Source organism: Mastigoproctus giganteus, chromosome 5, assembly GCF_048544385.1.
Source record: "Mastigoproctus giganteus isolate SK-2022 chromosome 5, ASM4854438v1, whole genome shotgun sequence".
In the NCBI taxonomy this organism is placed as follows: domain Eukaryota; kingdom Metazoa; phylum Arthropoda; class Arachnida; order Uropygi; family Thelyphonidae; genus Mastigoproctus; species Mastigoproctus giganteus.
Genome location: NC_143579.1, coordinates 237,364,600 through 237,382,958, shown reverse-complemented (window position 1 = coordinate 237,382,958; position 18,359 = coordinate 237,364,600). Strand labels below are relative to the sequence as shown.

Genomic DNA, 18,359 nt, shown 5'->3' with positions numbered 1-18,359 from the left:
GAATCAATCTTGTCAGTTGCAATGATAGTGGAATCTAAATGAGCTATTTCTTGATATTTAGCCCAGTTGGCCTTGTCAAATTTCCAAATTGTTCTAATTCTGTTGAGCGGAGGAGAACTTGTACAGAAATTACAGATGATTAGAAAGTGATCACTACCAACAGTGTTGTCAGTAACTGTCCAGTCTATGAGAGGAAATATTGTTGGAGAACAAACTGTTAGATCAATGGCAGAGCTTGAGCCAGATGGTACATGAACATATGTGTGATCACCGGTGTTTAAAATAGTTAGATTGTGTTTATCCAAGAATTTCTCAATTATTTTTCCTCTGCAGTCAAGTTGTTGAGAACCCCATAGGGGGTTATGGCCATTCCAGTTGCCCAGAATACAGAAAGGAGTGGGTATTTGTCCTACTAGGTCATCTAAATCAGCAAGGGTGTAAGCGTGGTTTGGTGACAGATACAATGAGACTAATGTTATCGTTATGCCAATGGTGATATGGGATGCAATTGCCTCCAACGGCGTTTGCAAGGGAACAGGTCTGGAGGGAATTGAAGAGTTTACTGACAGCGCTACTCCTCAGTGTGCTGCATTAGAGCAGTTTCTATTTTTTCTATACATGGTGAAGTGTTTAATTGTTATAGATACTGCATTCGTCAGATGTGTTTCTTGTATGCATGCTGCAACCTGCTGCATAAGCTTGCTTTCTTGCATCAAATGCCTCTACTAATGCTAATGCAACGTGCTTATATTCACTTAGGAGATCGTAGAGGTCATCTAAATTAGCACGAAATCCGCGACAATTCCATTGAATCACTGTGTGCATTGTTTGGTTTTAAATGGAGGGTTTGGTTTCTTACGGCGGATTTTTTTGTTTGCACTTGTCTACTCTTGCTTTTTCTTTTTTTGGGAAGACTGGCCTACCCGTGTCAATGTCATCCTCTGGATGAATCTCAAGAATTGAATCATCTTCATCTATCTTTTCATCAATATCCATGGTATCGGATATAAATTTAGTAGCGTTGCTTCCTTCAGGAGTATTGGCTCGTTCATTTGGTTGTTCATTAGGCTTCTTATCCGGAGGTATTGTTACAGGAGTATTTGCTTCTCGAGTAGCATATTTCGGAATAGGTTTTTCCTTTCATGAGGAGAGGAGTGATTTAGCCCAACCAGATATTGAGATATTTGGAGGGACTGAGCAGTCTGTCCGAGTTTCTACTTAGCCGTTGGGTAACTGAAGCATATGTAGGTGACTTAGCAGGTACTGAAAAGTGTTTTTTAGCTTCTTGATAGGATACTTTCTGCTCAATCTTATATTTTTGAATATTCTTTTCTCTTTTCCATTGAGGGCATTCCTTAGAGAAGGCAGAGTAGTTACCATGGCAGTTAGGACAAATTTGCACTTCAGTGTTACAGTTTGTGTGTGTATGCTCTTCTGATCCGCAGTTAGCACAAGTGGTTACACCTCTGCAGACAGCTTGGGAATGACCAAATTTTTGGCACTTAAAGCACCGGACTGGATTTGGAATGTATGGTCTTACTTGGCATCTAAGATAACCAGCTTTAATAGAAGTAGGTAGATTTGGTGTTTTGAATGTTAGGATCACCGTCCGTGTGGAGGCAGGCTCTCCATCTCTTTTAATAACAATTCTTTTGGCTTGTACCACATTTTGATCTCTTAGTTCATGCACAAGTTCATCCTCTGATACGTTTAATAGATCCCACTCTGATATTACCCCTTTAGAGGAGTTTAAGGTGGCATGTGGGGTAACCTTCGTGGGAATTCCACCGAAAGTAGATATTTTCAATAGCCTCTCAGCATGTCTATGTTTGGTCATTTCAATCAATAAATCTCCGGATCTTAATCGGCAAACCATTTTTGGAGGGCCAGCCACATTTTCGAGACATTTCTGTATCAAAAATGGGGACAGCTTACTCAATGGTTGGTCTGTGGAGGAGTGTAGTATTAGAAAGAGTGGTGTGGTCTTATCCGTTCCTTCTTTTTTTTGTCTCTTAGCATGGGATACATTTGTGTCGTCATGATCTGGATTATGTTTGTCTAGCTTTGAATCATAAGATCCACACGAGGACTGTTTATTTTTGTCCATCATTGCTCCTTTTTGCCCTGGGAGGGTGTCTTTCTTCTCCCAGGTTTCCAGCCCCACCATGTGGAGGCAGGAGCGGTGCCACCAGTGACCAAGCGATAAAGTAAGGTTATTTGTTAGTACGTTAGTAAGTTAGTCCTATGTACAAGAAGAAAGGTGTCTTTCCTTTCTATTAGGTATGCTAGCTTCTTTACTTTAGAAGAGTAAAATTATATAACTCTGTAAAAATGAAAAATAATACTATAAGTATCTGCCGCTCTTTACGAAAAACGCTTGGAAATCACTATAATCACTCATTTGGCACTCGGGGCCTATTCAGATATGATTCAACCAATGAATAATATATCAACCAATTAAAAGCATTGTGGACATAAGCGACCTCTGAACAAGAACAAATGCGAGGGAAAAAATATATATATTCCTTCCCATAGAACAACTATGGGAACAACTTTTTCAGAGCGTAAGACACAGATCAATAGCTCTATGGAAAGTGCCTAATATGTACTTATACACATAAGCTCAAAATAAGACATCTCATTAGTATATCCCCCAACTTCCTAACAATAGTATGAGGGCAAATATTTTCATGCCATAATTTTATAGCAATAAAAATAGATCTACATATATACTTAAATATAAATTTAAGAGGGAAACCATTTTTACTAAGCTTGCTAATAAATTCTGTCAGTGAAACTAAAATGTTATCGATACTACTGTGTATTCTTATTAATCTTAATCCTTGCAGAATTATATTACTATGAATTCTGCGGGAAATGTTTGAATGTCAATGCGTGAGACTGACTGTCTCAAATTTAAAATCTCTACATTTGCCATATACTTTAGTATCTATTTTCTCAGTAGTAATTTTAATATCAATATCTAGAAATGTGGCTGCCAAAAAACTCTATTTGTACAGTCAAGCTCCAAATCCGTAGGATAAAAAATAGCCATATTTTGTAAAAAATTTGGCTCATTAATAGCGATAAGGTCATCGATATATCTATAAAGTACAGTATTATTATTAAACTTACTTTCATAGTGATGCAAATATAGATTAGCCACAATACATGAATTACATGCACCCATTGCTATACCTGTATGCTATCTATATACTGTACAATCATTGACAATATAACAATTAAATAAACATAAGTCTATTAAATTGTCCCAGTAATACTTATCACAAGAAATAACACTATTATATGCATTATAATATTCATTCAATACCATTTTTAAATTATCATGCGATATACTTGTAAAAAGATTTTTAAAGTCATACGTACCGATATGCCTAATATCTGTTGTATTTGTATTCAGGTAATTCAATACCTTTCTGTTATTTAAAATAATCTTAGAATCTCCCACATTATCCAATACTATTTTAAACAAAGATTCTAGCTTTTTATGTGGTAATTCTACATAACTATCTCTACAAGAAGTTATAAACCTAAATGCGACAGGGGACTTGTGAAATTTGGGGATCCAATGTACGTATGGAAATTTAGCAGTTAACTTAGCAGTTAAGTTTTAATCTTTTATTCATAGCAATCAGTCTTTTGCTGGTAATATTACTGTTAGTATCCTCTTTCCTGTATTTAGTACTGTTGTTAAGCTCTTTAGCTAAAGTAGCAGTATAAAACTTTTTACAAATAATACCATAGTTATTAGCTGCTTTGTCAATAGCGGTGATAATAAATCTTGATTGCAAATCCGATAACAAAAACGTAAATTTAAACTTACAGTTATTATGTATACTATATTTAGTATATAACAATATGGAAATGATAAATGGCTGGCATATAACTACAGAAACAGATAGTGTATGTTGTTATTGATGGCATATATATTGAGAGGTGCTAGTTCCTTTGACATCCCTTTCGATGTAAGCCTTATTCAGTAATGACATTTTGGTACTTTTGGTTTGGTATTTTGTAAATACTGAATTATTGGATTTGGTAAGACTTCACTACATATAGAGACTGTTAGGGTCCTTTGTAGGTTATGGTTATTCACCTCTATCTTAAGTTGCTTATGTAATGTTCAATCATTTCTGATGGCATTAATTTGTCCTCACTAATTTTTATCAGTTTTTAAGAATATTTGGATATTAGTGAAATTACTGCATTTTTTATTAAAATGCACACACACACACACACACACACACACACACACACACACACACACACACACACACACTAAAATAATATAAATGATTTAATATAACTGTGGTTAATTAAGTTTTGATCATCACTCCATCCTCACAAAAAACCACCTCTTACAAGATATTTCTGTTTATTTTTCAGGTCTCAGCTTTTATACTGAATATTATCAGAGGGGATCAAATGTCACCCCTTTGGATAGCAAAGGTTTGGGGGAAGCACTACATTGCAGAGTGCTGTGGTACAAAAACAATTCTTCTGCAACGGATACATTGTGAACAAGTGGCCAAGGTCAGTGAGTAAGCTTACAAAGAGAAACCATAGGAGTCACAGAAAACCAGCTGGATAAACCAACCCATCATTTCAAATACTGATATTACTGAAGCATGCAAATTCAAAAATTATGGGGTGAGCAGTTAACAAGAATGGTAAAAAGATCTAAGAAACTTAACATGTTACATAAAACGGAATTTGGGGAATTTTAAACAACTACCACTAATAAAGCTGGTAGTTTTAAACAACTACCAGCAATAAACTGTCTCAAAAGTAAAGAAATGACTACACAGAAATACTAAAATGCTCATCTGTTTCATCCTTTTATCTTTTTTTGATTGACAAAGGCTGTGCAGAAATTCATTTCAGCATTATTTAAAAAAAAAAAAAAAAAAACCAGTTAGCTACAAAATGTGTGCATCAATTAATACAATAAATAAATGGCTTGTACTTATGACTATGTTAGATGTAACTTAGCACTGATTAACAAATTACTTGTTAATAAATTTATTGTTCATTTGCCCAAAAGTCAGCCTGTAAATAGACAAATACCAAAAAGGATATATTACCCAACATACCTGCCCCTGCATCTTTGGTATAAATAGTGAAGTTGCATGGCTCTCCTGCAACACCATGAGTAAGACCAGGGCCATAAGCAGTCACAAAACCACTGGTAATGGTGTCAACATGGAATTTAAAGGGACTTCCTGAAAAATACCACATAAAACAAATATTATATATGTTATATATCATATAAGATATATATATATATATATATATATATATATATATATAAAATGCAATAAACTACTTGAAATTATATGTTTATGGTTCTAGAAGAAATTAATATCAGTTAGATAAGTCCTAAAATAGACTTACAAACAAATATATACTGAGTAATTGTTTATTATGTACAATCTCACTATACAAGAAATCAAATATGACATCAGAGACAGAGTTATGTGGAGCTGCTTCTTACGGTCTGGACTAAAAATGTGGGTTGTAGGGAACAACCATCAATGCCAAGTCATACACTGACATCTTGGTCATTCTGTGGTGCCTACACTCCATTAGTTGCATGGAAATGGTCTCTCCATGCAAACCAGATTTTTTACACTACCTCCATTGCAGTTAGTGTAAAAACCTAACTGTATGGAGATAGATCATTTTTCAGGTAAAACAAAGTTTAACAACTAACCTGTCCAGCTCACAGTCCAAACCTGAATTTGATCAAACATCTTTGGAATGAACTGGAATGCAAGATCAGAGCATGACAGATGATATCAAACACTCCTTTTCTACAGCTCAACTGATTACCATGCTGAAAAAGGAATAACACAAAACTGGTCAAAAGTGTACTTTCTATGGATTGATGTTGTCACCAGGGCCAAAGGTGGGCCTGCATCTTATTAATTTATTAAAATTAATAAGTGCAGACGGGCTGCCAGAGCAGGTCATGGAGTTTTGTCAATGATATATAGGAATTTTGCTAGTAGAGACAAGGTGATTATCCCTTTGTATAAAGCAATGGTCAGGCCACACCTTGAGTACTGTATACAGGTCTGGAGGCCTCATTTTAAGAAGGATGTAGAGTTGCTAGAATGAGTACATTGAAGGGCAACAAGATTGGTGAAAGGAACAAAAGGGTGCGCTTACGAAGAAAGGCTTAAGTTCTGAAAGTTACAGCATCTGGAGACTAGGCACCTGTGAGGTGATCTGATTGAGGTGTATAAGGCCTTGAATGGTTTGAGCAGCTCAATGCTGATGGGATACTTCCCGCTTGATCAGATTAGGAACCTGAGAGGGCACAGATTCAAACTGAGGAAAGACAGTTGTAGAATAGATGTGCGAAAGTTTGCCGGTAGTTGACTGCTGGAACAGACTTCTATCTGTTGTTGTGGAAGTTGATAGCTTAAATAAATTTAAGGCTGAACTAGACAAACATTTGGAGTGACCGGATGGGTGAAATGAGAAGGGTTTTTTTTTTTTTTTTTGGCTGATGCTCTATAAGCTTGCTTTTTTGCATTAATTGTGACATTAGTCACAAATGATGCTAATATTGGTGCCCAAATACTTTTGGCATTCCACAACTGCTGAAGTGTAATGGGACCCCACTCCAATTGTAAGAAATGATTATGAAATATGCAATTTGTTTGGCTTACAAAGGTAAGCAAGTGCTAACCCAGAATTCATTTAAAATGTGTAAACTGAATGATTAAAAAATGGAAAGAAAACAGAATTTCAGAAGGGAATGAGAATTGGATGTCATGTAGAGATATATCTGTGCTTGCTATTTCTCAGGAATTAAAACATTCCAAAGTTGACAAATGGCAACATGCTAGAGAAATGGAGGTCCAAAGCTGATGCACCCAGAGATACCAGGTTATCTCACCTCACCAATCAGAAACCTTGGGTTTCTGATCTAGAGTTCTGAGTTTGGAGCAGAAAGTGACCACTAGAAATCTGTAATTGTTTCTTTGGCACATAGGGAATTGCATGCCAAAATTTTTCACAGAATTGTTTCATCCTGAAAGCTGGTAATATATATATAAAAAAAAGAACATCAACTAACGTGATGAAAGACATAAAAGACCTAGACTGCAGATTGATGGAAATCATTTCTAAGGAGTGACGAGTCATACTATATGCTCTTCCAGTCTGATGGATGTTTTAATGGATAATGCCTGAAGAGTGCTCACTACCAGGGTGCAAGGCAACCAGGTCCTAGTATACCTAAAAATATCTTGAGGATACTATTTTGTCCCATTTTTCATAGGAATCAATTTTTTTCAAATGAAATATATGCAGCTAAATTAATAATATATAATTTTGTTAATTTAGCATACCAAATAGAATTACTGAATAAATAGATGCATATATTTTACATCTAACATTGTTGAAGTGTGAGGACTTTGTAATAATGCAGTGATAGAAACTTATGTTCCACTCACTCAGGTCCTACTAACTTATATAGTTTTGTGCTGCTGCTTTACCTAAAATAGTCAAAGTAAGAAGAAGCATTTTATAATTATTGATAAAACGGAGCACTGAATATTTTATTTTTAACCCATTCAGCAAAATACCTACATGTGAATAAGTTTATAAGAGAGAATGAATGTTCAAGGGAATGGACAATTAACAACAAAAATAAATAAATAAAGGAGAGATTGCCTTGATGATAAAGATTAACATTTTTAAGTATTGGACATGGTTGTCATGCTGATATACACTGAGAGATCACTGAATTATGACCACCTACCTAATACTTCGTATGCCCTCCTTTTGCCCTCAGTACAACAGCTATCCGACATGGCATTGATTCAACAAGATGTTGGAAGTGTTCGGGAGGTATGGCCAACTAAGCTGTGTGTAATGTTGTCAGCAATGCTTAAATGGAGGTGGTTGGTGTATCCAGATGCCTGATATGCCTTTCCATAGTGTCCCACAAGTGCTCTATGGGATTGATATTGGCGGAGTTTGGAGGCCAATCGATATGCTGGAAGTCAGAACTGTGTTCCTCAAACCATTCCTGCACAACAAGTGCCCGATGGCTTGGTGCATTGTCATCTTGGAAGACACCACTGCCATTCGGGAAAAAGTGTAACATAGTGGGGTGTACACAGTCAGCAAGCAGTTGACAATAGCAGAGACCACTGATACGTTGTTCCACATGCACCAGGGGTCCAAGTTCCTGCCAGTGAAACATGCCCCACACCATACAACCACCTTTTTTTTTTTTTTTTTTTTTGATTTGGTAGTTGTTGGCGCATCGGCTTCTGTGGCCATATTGCACCTCCCAAGGTTTTTGCAGTACTTTGATCCAAGCCCGAGGCGGGAATCGAACCCGCGACCTTTGGGTTGCCGGGCAGGTACTTTACCCACTCGGCTAGCCCGGTTGGCTCTACAACCACCTCCACCGGCCTGCACTTTTGATACCATGATGGATGAAGAGCCTCATGTTGTTGATGCCAAATCCATACATGACCATCCACAGTGTGGAATAATTAATATGACTCATCCAACCAGCACACCTTCTTCCAGTCTCTAATGTCCAACTTGCATGCTCTTTGCACCAGGCGAGTCATTTATGCTGATGAACCTTGGTTAGAGTATGCCATAGGGGTTGTCTATAGCTCATATGCGCAGCGCATAGTCATGCCAGATATTGTTCCGGGTTGGCCCATGTTGTATTGGGTAGTCAACTCTTCAACAGTGCTGTGCCTATTCACCTGTATGGTTCATCGGATCCGTCACTCACCTCTAACATCACCCTTTCACTGACCTTTTCAGTTTTGCCATCGGGTCATTATTTGACCATTTTGACGCCAGTCCTGGTACACTTTAACTACGGCAGCTCTCAAACAACCCCACCAGTTCAGCCATTTTGGAAATCGAAGCACCAGCTTTTCGAGCATCCACAATCTGTTCTCTATATGTCTGATAAATCTTTCCTTTTACCCATCATGTTCAGAATTTTACTACCTACTGAACCACTGACACCTAATCTATGCTACATAGGTCGACTAACTGCGCACTCTCGTACCTCACGTGGCGAACGGATCACATTCAGTTTTCATAATTCAGTGTATATCACGCAGTGTATAAGCTCACTTGAAATGAAAGTATATAAGCAAAACTGTGTAATGTTATACCATTTCAAAAAATGCTATTCCTCCCTATATGAAAAGATCCTAGTAATAATTCTATTCTACCCCACCAAACACACCTGAGGGTGTTATGCCTGGACGAAATGTTTCCTCAGGTTTTTGAATTTTGAAATGGAATATTTTACAAAGTGGAATGCTCATTAATAAACTATCTTATTTTAAATAATCAGGTTTATACATGACTACTCTAATGCATATAATGAACCAGAACAGTGCTCTAAGCCCTGCTGAAAAATTAAAATAAAGTGGTGTTAGTAGTTTTGGACATTTTTCAAACCCATTCTTTTAAGTAACATTAAGAAAAACAGGTACTGTTTCTTTAAAAAATGTGATCAAATAGAACAATACTCAAAAGTTATAAAGCTGTGCCAACACCCTGTTTTTAAAATTTCCTTCACATCATGCCAATGGGAAAATATTTTATTTGAGCATAAAGAGACAGAAGAGCAAAATCAACTTGAAATTTCTACAATGGAAGTGATTCTGCAAGTGGCAATTGATCACAAATTTATTTTCCTGCAGTTTTATAATTAGGGACAGTCTGTCCATATAGAAAACTTAGACAGTCACCTAGAGCACCAAATTCACAGAAAAACAATTTAGAATTTAAAAGATGAAAAAACACAAAATAACAATATCATTATTTCAGTTCTTGTATGCACGCAGAGGGAATATTAATTAGGTTTCCAGAATTTGATAAAGCAATTTGGAATGATGATTATGTTTAAAAATAAACATGTTCAGGTAATTTTTCTGATTGTTTCCCCCTTACCCCCACTTTGTGACCTCTATTTCACTTTTCTTTATAAATTGTATTGTATTTTGATGTTTGCATTCCTGTTTTCTTATATAAAATGTGACAAATGTATCTGGATTGGATTTTTGTGTTCCTACATTTAAATTGATTGATAATTTTAAGCAATAACAGAATTATCTTTCTATTTGTACACTGTTTTATAAAATAATTGCTAATTTAAAATTAAACGATTGATTTTTTTATAGCTTGGTTCCAGAAATGCTCCCATTTTTCTTTTTTGCAGTGCATTTTGTCCTAATATTTTCATATTTAGAATTTATTTTATTCTGATTTTTGTCCCTGAAAATCTAGTCGCCTTACCTGAATGTGTTGTCCAAGCTTTGAATATGGGAGACTGTGTCATGGACCAAGTCTGCTGTTTCTAATGTACAGAACCATGAATGCTCATCATCCGTTAATGTTCGGGACAATTGTATGTGGTCAGCAGCCAATGGTATGACAAATTGTATATATTTACACATCACTGCAATAAAAAAAAAGCTATGGAAACTGATAGAAATGATTAATAAATCTAACCTGATACCTAACATATCCTCATATGTCATGGTATGGACATTATCCACTGGGTAATGGAGTTGGGTGGGCAGTTATCAGGCCATGAAACCGTAAACAGCATTCTGTTTACACCTTATGGGTGTCATTGCAAACCAGTTTGATTAGTATTTTAATTTCAGTTATAATATATTAATATTATAGATTAAATTCAAAAATAGCAAAGGCTTAGTTTTTACAGTACTCGCCTTGATCGAGCTGCAATTTTTATTAGGGTGAATAATAAGAGATAGACTAATTTTAGGGTGATTAGTTTTTAAGTTAAGGGGATAAGTTATGGGTAAATGATAATTACAATGGAAACGGGATTAAAATATGCGCAAGGAAGTAGAAGTGCCCTTGGTTGTCATGAAGTTGATTTAAATTAATATTCTAAATTGTAAATAAGCCAATAGTCGTAACGGTGGACTTTCGTTAAAATGTCTTCAGTTGGCTAGTTAAGCGAAAGGGAAGGCGTACTGTATTTAAGAAGAATTTTGTAATCCCATGATGCACTTAGCCACATGCGGGAATCTCAGATTGGCAAGATTCCAAACCAGAGAAAGATTGAAGGGGAGTTTCGTATTTAAAATGTTTAAGTCGGGAGTGGTGACGGAACCACTCTATAATAAGGGCTTCATATTGTAGGATTTTGTAACTATTTTTTAATTTTAATATGGTAATAGCTGAATCAACTGGGGGGGGGTATGGTTGTTTGAGTGAACATGTAATGTGTGTTTCAGTGCTGGATTGTCCTGTTCTGAAACTATTGTAATGATAATAAGCCCTTGTATTAGAGGAATGGGTTGAACCGAATTTGGTTGTGGTACTGCCAATATAAAATGCATTACAATTTTGTTGACATTTAATATGACCTTTTTATCTTTAATTCAGAGCCTGGACACAAGAAATGTATACATATGATGTATCTCTGTATAGGTTAAACTTCACACTTATTTCATGATCAAACACGTGTAATTAACGAAATATCTATAACACATTTTTAAGTACAATTGCTACCATATACAATACAATGGAAGTCCATTATTATGAGTGTGGCGCATAATGAGAAGTCTGCCAGAACAAGCTTTACTAGCATTTGCAATGTGTTATGTTTTTATTCATCAAAATTATAGAAACAAGTTTGTGACTTGAATGTGTGAATGCACAAATGAAGTGTTTCAACTTGCTGTTTTTCTATTTCGACTTTTGTAGAGCAGCATGCAACATTTAATTGTAAATGTTTTTGCCAGGTGAACTGTGCATTTGTAAAATGCATAGTGCTTAAAATTCTATCAAGGTTGCTTAACATGTAAGGCACATTTTAAAACATATTACAGAGATGGGGAAAAAAGTATCATTTGAACTAAAATTTTAAATTATAAATGCCTGCAAGAACAGTAATGCCAGCAAAAATGATATCAATATGAGGTATGGATTACCTTGTCCCTCTTGAATATTCTTAAGAATAAGATGCCATTCTCCATGACAGCACCCATGGAAAAAGGAAAGTAAGAAGTGCTGCATCTTTATTACAATAAAGATTTTTATTATAATGAATGGAGATTAGAAGTGAGTACACAACAGATTATTTTTAATTTCCTGTGTTCTCTTCAGCACTATACTTGACTTGTAATTCAGATATAATAAAAATCCATTATAATGAATGTTCACTGTGGTGATTAGTCAACAGGCATTCCTAAACTGGACACCACTACTGGGGAGGAAAAAATTTCTTTTATCGTCAAAATTGTTTTCATAGTAGTAGTGAAAAACTTTCCCTTGCACAATCCACTTAATAACGATAAATGTGATATAGATTTTGGCAAATTATGGTACGCATACAAAGTTGGAACTGTTGCCATATTATACTCACCTGTCTATTTTGTTATCATAGAGAGCAATTACTAAGGTAAACATGGGTTACCATGATGTAAAATGTAATTAGCATTCCACTTTTTTTCCATCTATAACCTTGAACATCCCAAGACCCTTATTTAAAACTCTTGTTGGATATTAGACTGTCTGGTAAGACAGTCTAACATCATTTGTCTGGTAAGACATCTCTCCCCAACACTGACTCATTCAAGAACTTTCTTTCTTTCTTTTTTTAACTACTGTTTCTAATTGAATGAACTGTTTATAGATGTCTGAAGGAGCAGGGGACAAGCTAAAATTATAATGCTGTAATGCTTGTACGCCAGACAACTAAAAGTGTGAAAGACAGGGGATCTGTGATAGAAGACATGGTAGACATTAATTGGCACTTAAAAAAACCCCTTCTAAGTATAGAAAACCAATAGGAAAAAAAAAACAACAAACAGAAGAAAGCCTCCTTAGTGAGATTAACAGCTGTTTCTTTTACAAGCAAAATCAAATGCAACTGGCAAATAAGAATTCTATCAATTTATTTATGGATTGAAGCTTTAATGTATGTGGTTATGAAATTAATTGTAAATTTTTAAGAAGTTAATAGATTTGATTGATTTTGATGACAGATTCTTTAACCCTTCCCCTCCAAAATTTTGATAAACAATCTGAATTTCAGTTTAAAAGTAGATTTTTAAGTTATATAACACTCAAAAATGACAGTTAAAAAAAAAAAAAAAACACACCATACAATACTTGTAACAGAGTAAAAATATACACTATAGGTAGTCAGCTATTATATAATTAACTATGAAGAAACTATCACGTAGTAAAGGTAAAATTTTCAAACTTAAAGAAATACTAGAGAATGAGAAGTATACGAGTCCCCTCCCTCCTCTAGAAACAAAGTACTAGAGGGGGGAAGGGACCTGGATGGAACTTATAATGAAAAGATGAGAAGTAAAATCTGTTAATTTCCTTGAGGTTACAATTAATTTCATGACTACAATAAAGCTTCATATAAATAAACTAAAAAAATTATTATTCACCAATTACTTATGTATTTGATTATTAATATAAAAGAAAGAAGCAGCTATTAACTCAACTAATGATGTTTTTGTCTGTTCATAGTTTGTTCTCTACTTTTCTGACAGTAGAGAACAAATGGTTTTCTAAACTTAGCTAGATTTTTTTGAGTGCCAATTAATGTCAACCATGTCCTCTATCACTGATCCCTACTCCACTCTTTTAGTTTCTTCTGTTGTACAAGCATTCCAATTTTAGCATGTTCGATGTCCTTCAAACTGCTATAAACAGCTGATTCAGTTAGCAACTACAACAGAAACAAGGAATAAATTCATGAATGAGAGCTAATAGGAAAGGGAACACTGTTCCAGTGGACAAATGACAGTGACATTGAAGAGTTTTTAAATCGGTATCCCATATATTCAGAATAATGGACAGCAAAAGGTAAATACTTCCATTCCAGGTGCCTCCGTAGCCAGGTGGGCAGGAGCAGCAGTGCGTAGTACACGCTTCTTGATTAGACCGGGGTTCGAGCCCGTGACCACTAAATACGGAGGATGTGGAAAGGTCAGGGAATGACCACCGCATATCCCCAGAGCAATATGGCCTTAGTTGCTAATGCTCCTAAAAACCAAATAACAAACAAACTTCCATCCCATAACACTGATATCAATGAAAGTTAATTAAATTATTTGTTTTATAATCCAAATCATGTAATCAGTAAATTTTGCCAACATATAGCATATAAAATGCAAAAAAGGAAAAACTAATTCTTAATCATAAGATCTCAAACAAACTTTCAAATTTGTAAATTAAATTTTAAAAAAATTCAAACTAAAATAATTCTAAGTATAACAAATCAAAGGGATATAGTGAATTTTAGCCATAATTATTTAATGGAAAAAATATACAGTATATAAAAATTAAAAAGAAAATATTACTTTGTGCTTTACAGAATATCCACAGTATTCTACCTTAATAGCAACAAATGAGAGAAGGCAAATGTTATTCTATGAGTATTTCACATTTACCACTGAACACAGTTTAAACTACCCCATACACAGATATTTACCAATATTTTATGGTATGCTTTTTAAAAAAAAAAAAAAAAAAATTGCAGAAGCAGTTGTAAAACTTCACAGAAACTAGATTACAGAAAGTTTTTTAAAAGCAATGAGGGAAAAACATTCACTTTGTATACCTACCAGGAATATGCTCACGGTTGTATTTTATGTGCAATTCATGCAAACCTTCTTCTTTTGGCTCGTATTTTACACTAACTGTTCCATCCTGATTATCAATTACTGTAGGCTTGTCAACTTTTCCTGAGGGCATTTTTACTTCGGCTATATATGGAAAAAAAGAAGTATACCAGGCTTTAATTTCATATTTATTTTATGACCTATCTATACACATCATAATCTTTTTAAGCTATTTTTCAAGCTCTCTCTCTCTCTCTCTCTCACATACACACACTTTATGAAATAAATAAAATTAATTAAGAAATTCAAATCCTATTGTTACTGGGTGTGTACCAAAACGCATGGTGAACATCTGTACCAAAGTGCAGATGTTCAAATTCTCAACCATTTGTTTCTGGGCACAATTCAGACCAACAAATGTTCCCCAATGTAGCTGCTAGGACATCTCCACATGCATGTTTAATTTAATTCTTTATTATCAAAGTGTAGCTGGTTTCCTACCATGCTCAACATCCATTAGGTAGCTCCATAAATAGAAGTCAGGGAGAGTTAAATCAGGTAAACATGAGTGGGGGTCTACTTCCTCTTTGGTCTATTCATCAAGACAGGCACTGACATCACAATGAAAATGTAGGAACACTCCATCCTGTTGGCTGGTAGTAAACCACTTCATCCCCATACAGGTCATAAATTTCAGTCACAATCCATACGTTAAGCATGTGGAGCTATATATCACCAATTTATAACTGTACCATTAAAAAAAAAAAAAAAAGTCTGAAAATTCTCTGAATGAAGGAAAATATCAAATTAACTTGTGGTAAATTATTCCCTTCTCTACATGTACGTTTGGATTATAAGGGGAATAATGGACATAATTATGTTAGTTCACAGTACCACTAAGCTTGACTTGCATTATTCAGGAGTGTCAGTTTTCTGCTAGGTGTCTATGAAGAGTTTTTTTTTTTTTTTTATGAGAACCCCAAACAAGAGACGTATTAGAACCTATAGTACTTAGTACCGTGCTTGGGTTGGAGGTTGAGAAGACGAAAGAAGATATTTGTTGACATTGGACTTGAACTTCTGTAGATTGTAATTTTCAGGAAATACGTATGAAGGAAGGTTGTTCCAGAAAACGGCAGTTGAATGAATAAATGAGGAAGATGAAAAGTTGGTTCTGTGGGTTTGAAGTTGGACAGTAAATGGATGTTGGCTGGTGGTGGCACGTGTTCTGACTGTTTTGAAACAGAGCGAGCGGGAATTATAGAAGCCAATTCAGAAGAACAGTGCCCATGGAAGTATCTGTAGAAGAGGCATGCAGCAGAAACAGTACGTCTATGAGAAAGCGAGTGGAGAGACTCTGTTAGAGATGAATCATTAATTAACCTAACTGCCCTCTTCTGAATGGAATCAAGAAGCCTGAGAGAGGTTTTGGGGGCACCACCCCAGATGTGGGAACAATATTCCATGGCAGGGCGAATTTGCGATTTATACAGAGTGAGCAGCTGTTTGGAAGAAAAGTAACGCCGAGAGCGAAAGAGAAAACCAAGTTTTTTAGATGCAGAGGAAGCAATATTTGTAATATGCTTGTGCCAAGAGAGATTAGAAGTCAGGGTAATCCCCAAAAGAGATATATCATTTTGCTTAGAAATCGGAGTGTCACTAAAGATAAGCATAGGAGCAGAAGAATCCTTTTTGCGAGATATAAGACAAGACTGAGTTTTAGAAGGATTGAAATCAACTAAGTTGTCTTTGCCCCACTGGAGAATTACCTGAAGATCGGCATTTAAGGAATTGGCAGCAGATTTTCGAGAACTTGAAGCTGATTGAGCAGGACAAAGTTTCTCAAAATGGAAAGTTGAATGCAATGTGCTATCATCGGCAAAACTATGGATAGGATTTTCAGTCAAGAGAAGAAGGTCATTGATATACAAGAGGAAAAGAGTGGGGGAAAGAACTGAACCTTGGGGGAAACCGGCATTAGTGGAGAAGTTAGAAGACAGAGAGCCATCTACCATCACCCTCAGTGAGCGATCAGAGAGAAAACTGGATAACCAATTACTAAAAACAGTTGGCAAACCATAAGATGGAAGCTTGTTTAGAAGACCTTTATGCCAAACACGATCAAAAGCCTTTGAGATGTCAAGAGCAACTACTTGTGTTTCACCAAACCTTTCCATTGAATTAGTCCATAAATGGGTAACATAAGCCAGAATATCACCAGTGGATCGACACTGACGGAATCCATACTGGCGATCGTTGATCAGACGGAAGGTTTCTAGGCAGTTTAAGAGTTGGCGGTTAATTGATTTCTCCATTACTTTAGAAAGAGTAGAAGTAATTGCAATGGGACGATGATTGGATGGGAGGGATTTGTCACCCTTTTTAGGAACTGGCTGGATATGAGCAAATTTCCAAGCAGAAGGAAAAACACTTTTGGAATACGAAAGTGAAAGAAGGCGGCAAAGAATAGGAGTAAGTTCAGGTTTTGAGAACAAGTGGAGAAATACCATCAGGACCTGGAGCTTTCTTAGCATCAAGATTCATCAAAATCCTTCTGATATCCTTTTGACGGAAGACTACGGAGGCATTGAATGGAGCGTGTTAGGAATGGTGGGAGGTGTTTTACCAAGATCATTAATACATGAGCTGGAAGAAAAATGGGATGTAGCAGGTCAGCTTTATCCTTGGCTGAAGTGACAACAGAAACATCTGGTTTGGACAGAGGTGGGAGCAGAGATGGGCAAAAGTTGCGGCCAATAGCTTTGGCAAGAGACCAGAATGCTCGGCTACCATTAGGGCAAGAAGCAAGTTTTCTACTCTTAGCCTGTTCAAACTCTAGTTTGGACTGATTAATAACTGCTTTACAATTGTTGCGAGCTTTGCTGTAGGCAGAAAATGAAACTGAAGAATTAGAAACAAGCCAATTACGATATGCAACATTCTTCTCTTGGACAGCCTTAGCACATTTATTGGAAAACCAAGGTTTAGATAAAGGACGAGATTTTAAAGTGGAGTGTGGGATAAAGGATTCCATTCCTGCAAGAATAATTTCACTGACACGATCTGAGCAAACGTTGACATCAGAAGTTTTGAAACAGTAATCAGACCAAGGAAAAGAAGAAAAGAAGTCTCGCAGGTCATCCCATTTTGCATTCTTGTAATGCCAAACAATACGAGGTTGGGAATAGCCATGAGATAAAGGTTCCATTGGAGAAGAGACAATCACCAAGTTGTGATCTGAAGTGCCTAAAGGACCTCTCACTTCGACCTTGTACTTAGAAGGGTTGTTTGTGAGAAAAAGATCAAGCGTATTGGCTGTATGATTAGGATTGTCCGGTATTCTTGTAGGTAAATGAACAATCTGTGCTAGGTCATTAGTAATTGCAAAAGCCTCAAGCATCTCGACCTGCTGGGTCGGTGTGACTAGAAAATGGAAGCCAGCTGGAGTTGTAAACGTTAAAATCACCAAGGAAAATTACCTCACTGTTAGGAAAGTTGGACTGGAGAAAGTCAAGTTGCAAAGAGAGGAAGTCAAAGAGCTCCAAGTGATTAGTGGAGTTGGGAGAACGGTAGAGACAACAGATGAATTTGACACAATGAGGTAGAGAGATTTTAAGCCAGAGAAGATCAAAGAGAGGAGATTCCAAATTGCCAAGTCTCTGACAGGGAATATCAGAACAGACATATGCACAAGTACCACCTTTGAGGCGA

General features: G+C 36.0%; 1 protein-coding gene across 4 annotated transcripts in view; it reads right to left on the bottom strand.

Annotated features, from left to right (window-relative positions):
* LOC150086308 (filamin-A-like) overlaps positions 1-18,359 on the bottom strand; it is a 470,984-nt gene that overhangs the window by 51,960 nt on the left and 400,665 nt on the right. For 2 of the 4 annotated variants that reach the window (XM_090374465.1, XM_090374467.1), the window contains 2 exons: positions 14,652-14,792; positions 5,106-5,243 (listed from right to left, as the gene is read on the bottom strand). In XM_090374465.1, coding sequence (XP_090230591.1) covers positions 5,106-5,243; positions 14,652-14,792 — 279 coding nt within the window. The remainder of the gene's footprint in view (positions 1-5,105; positions 5,244-14,651; positions 14,793-18,359) is intronic. The other 2 variants (XM_090374466.1, XM_090374468.1) reach the window with 1 other exon arrangement.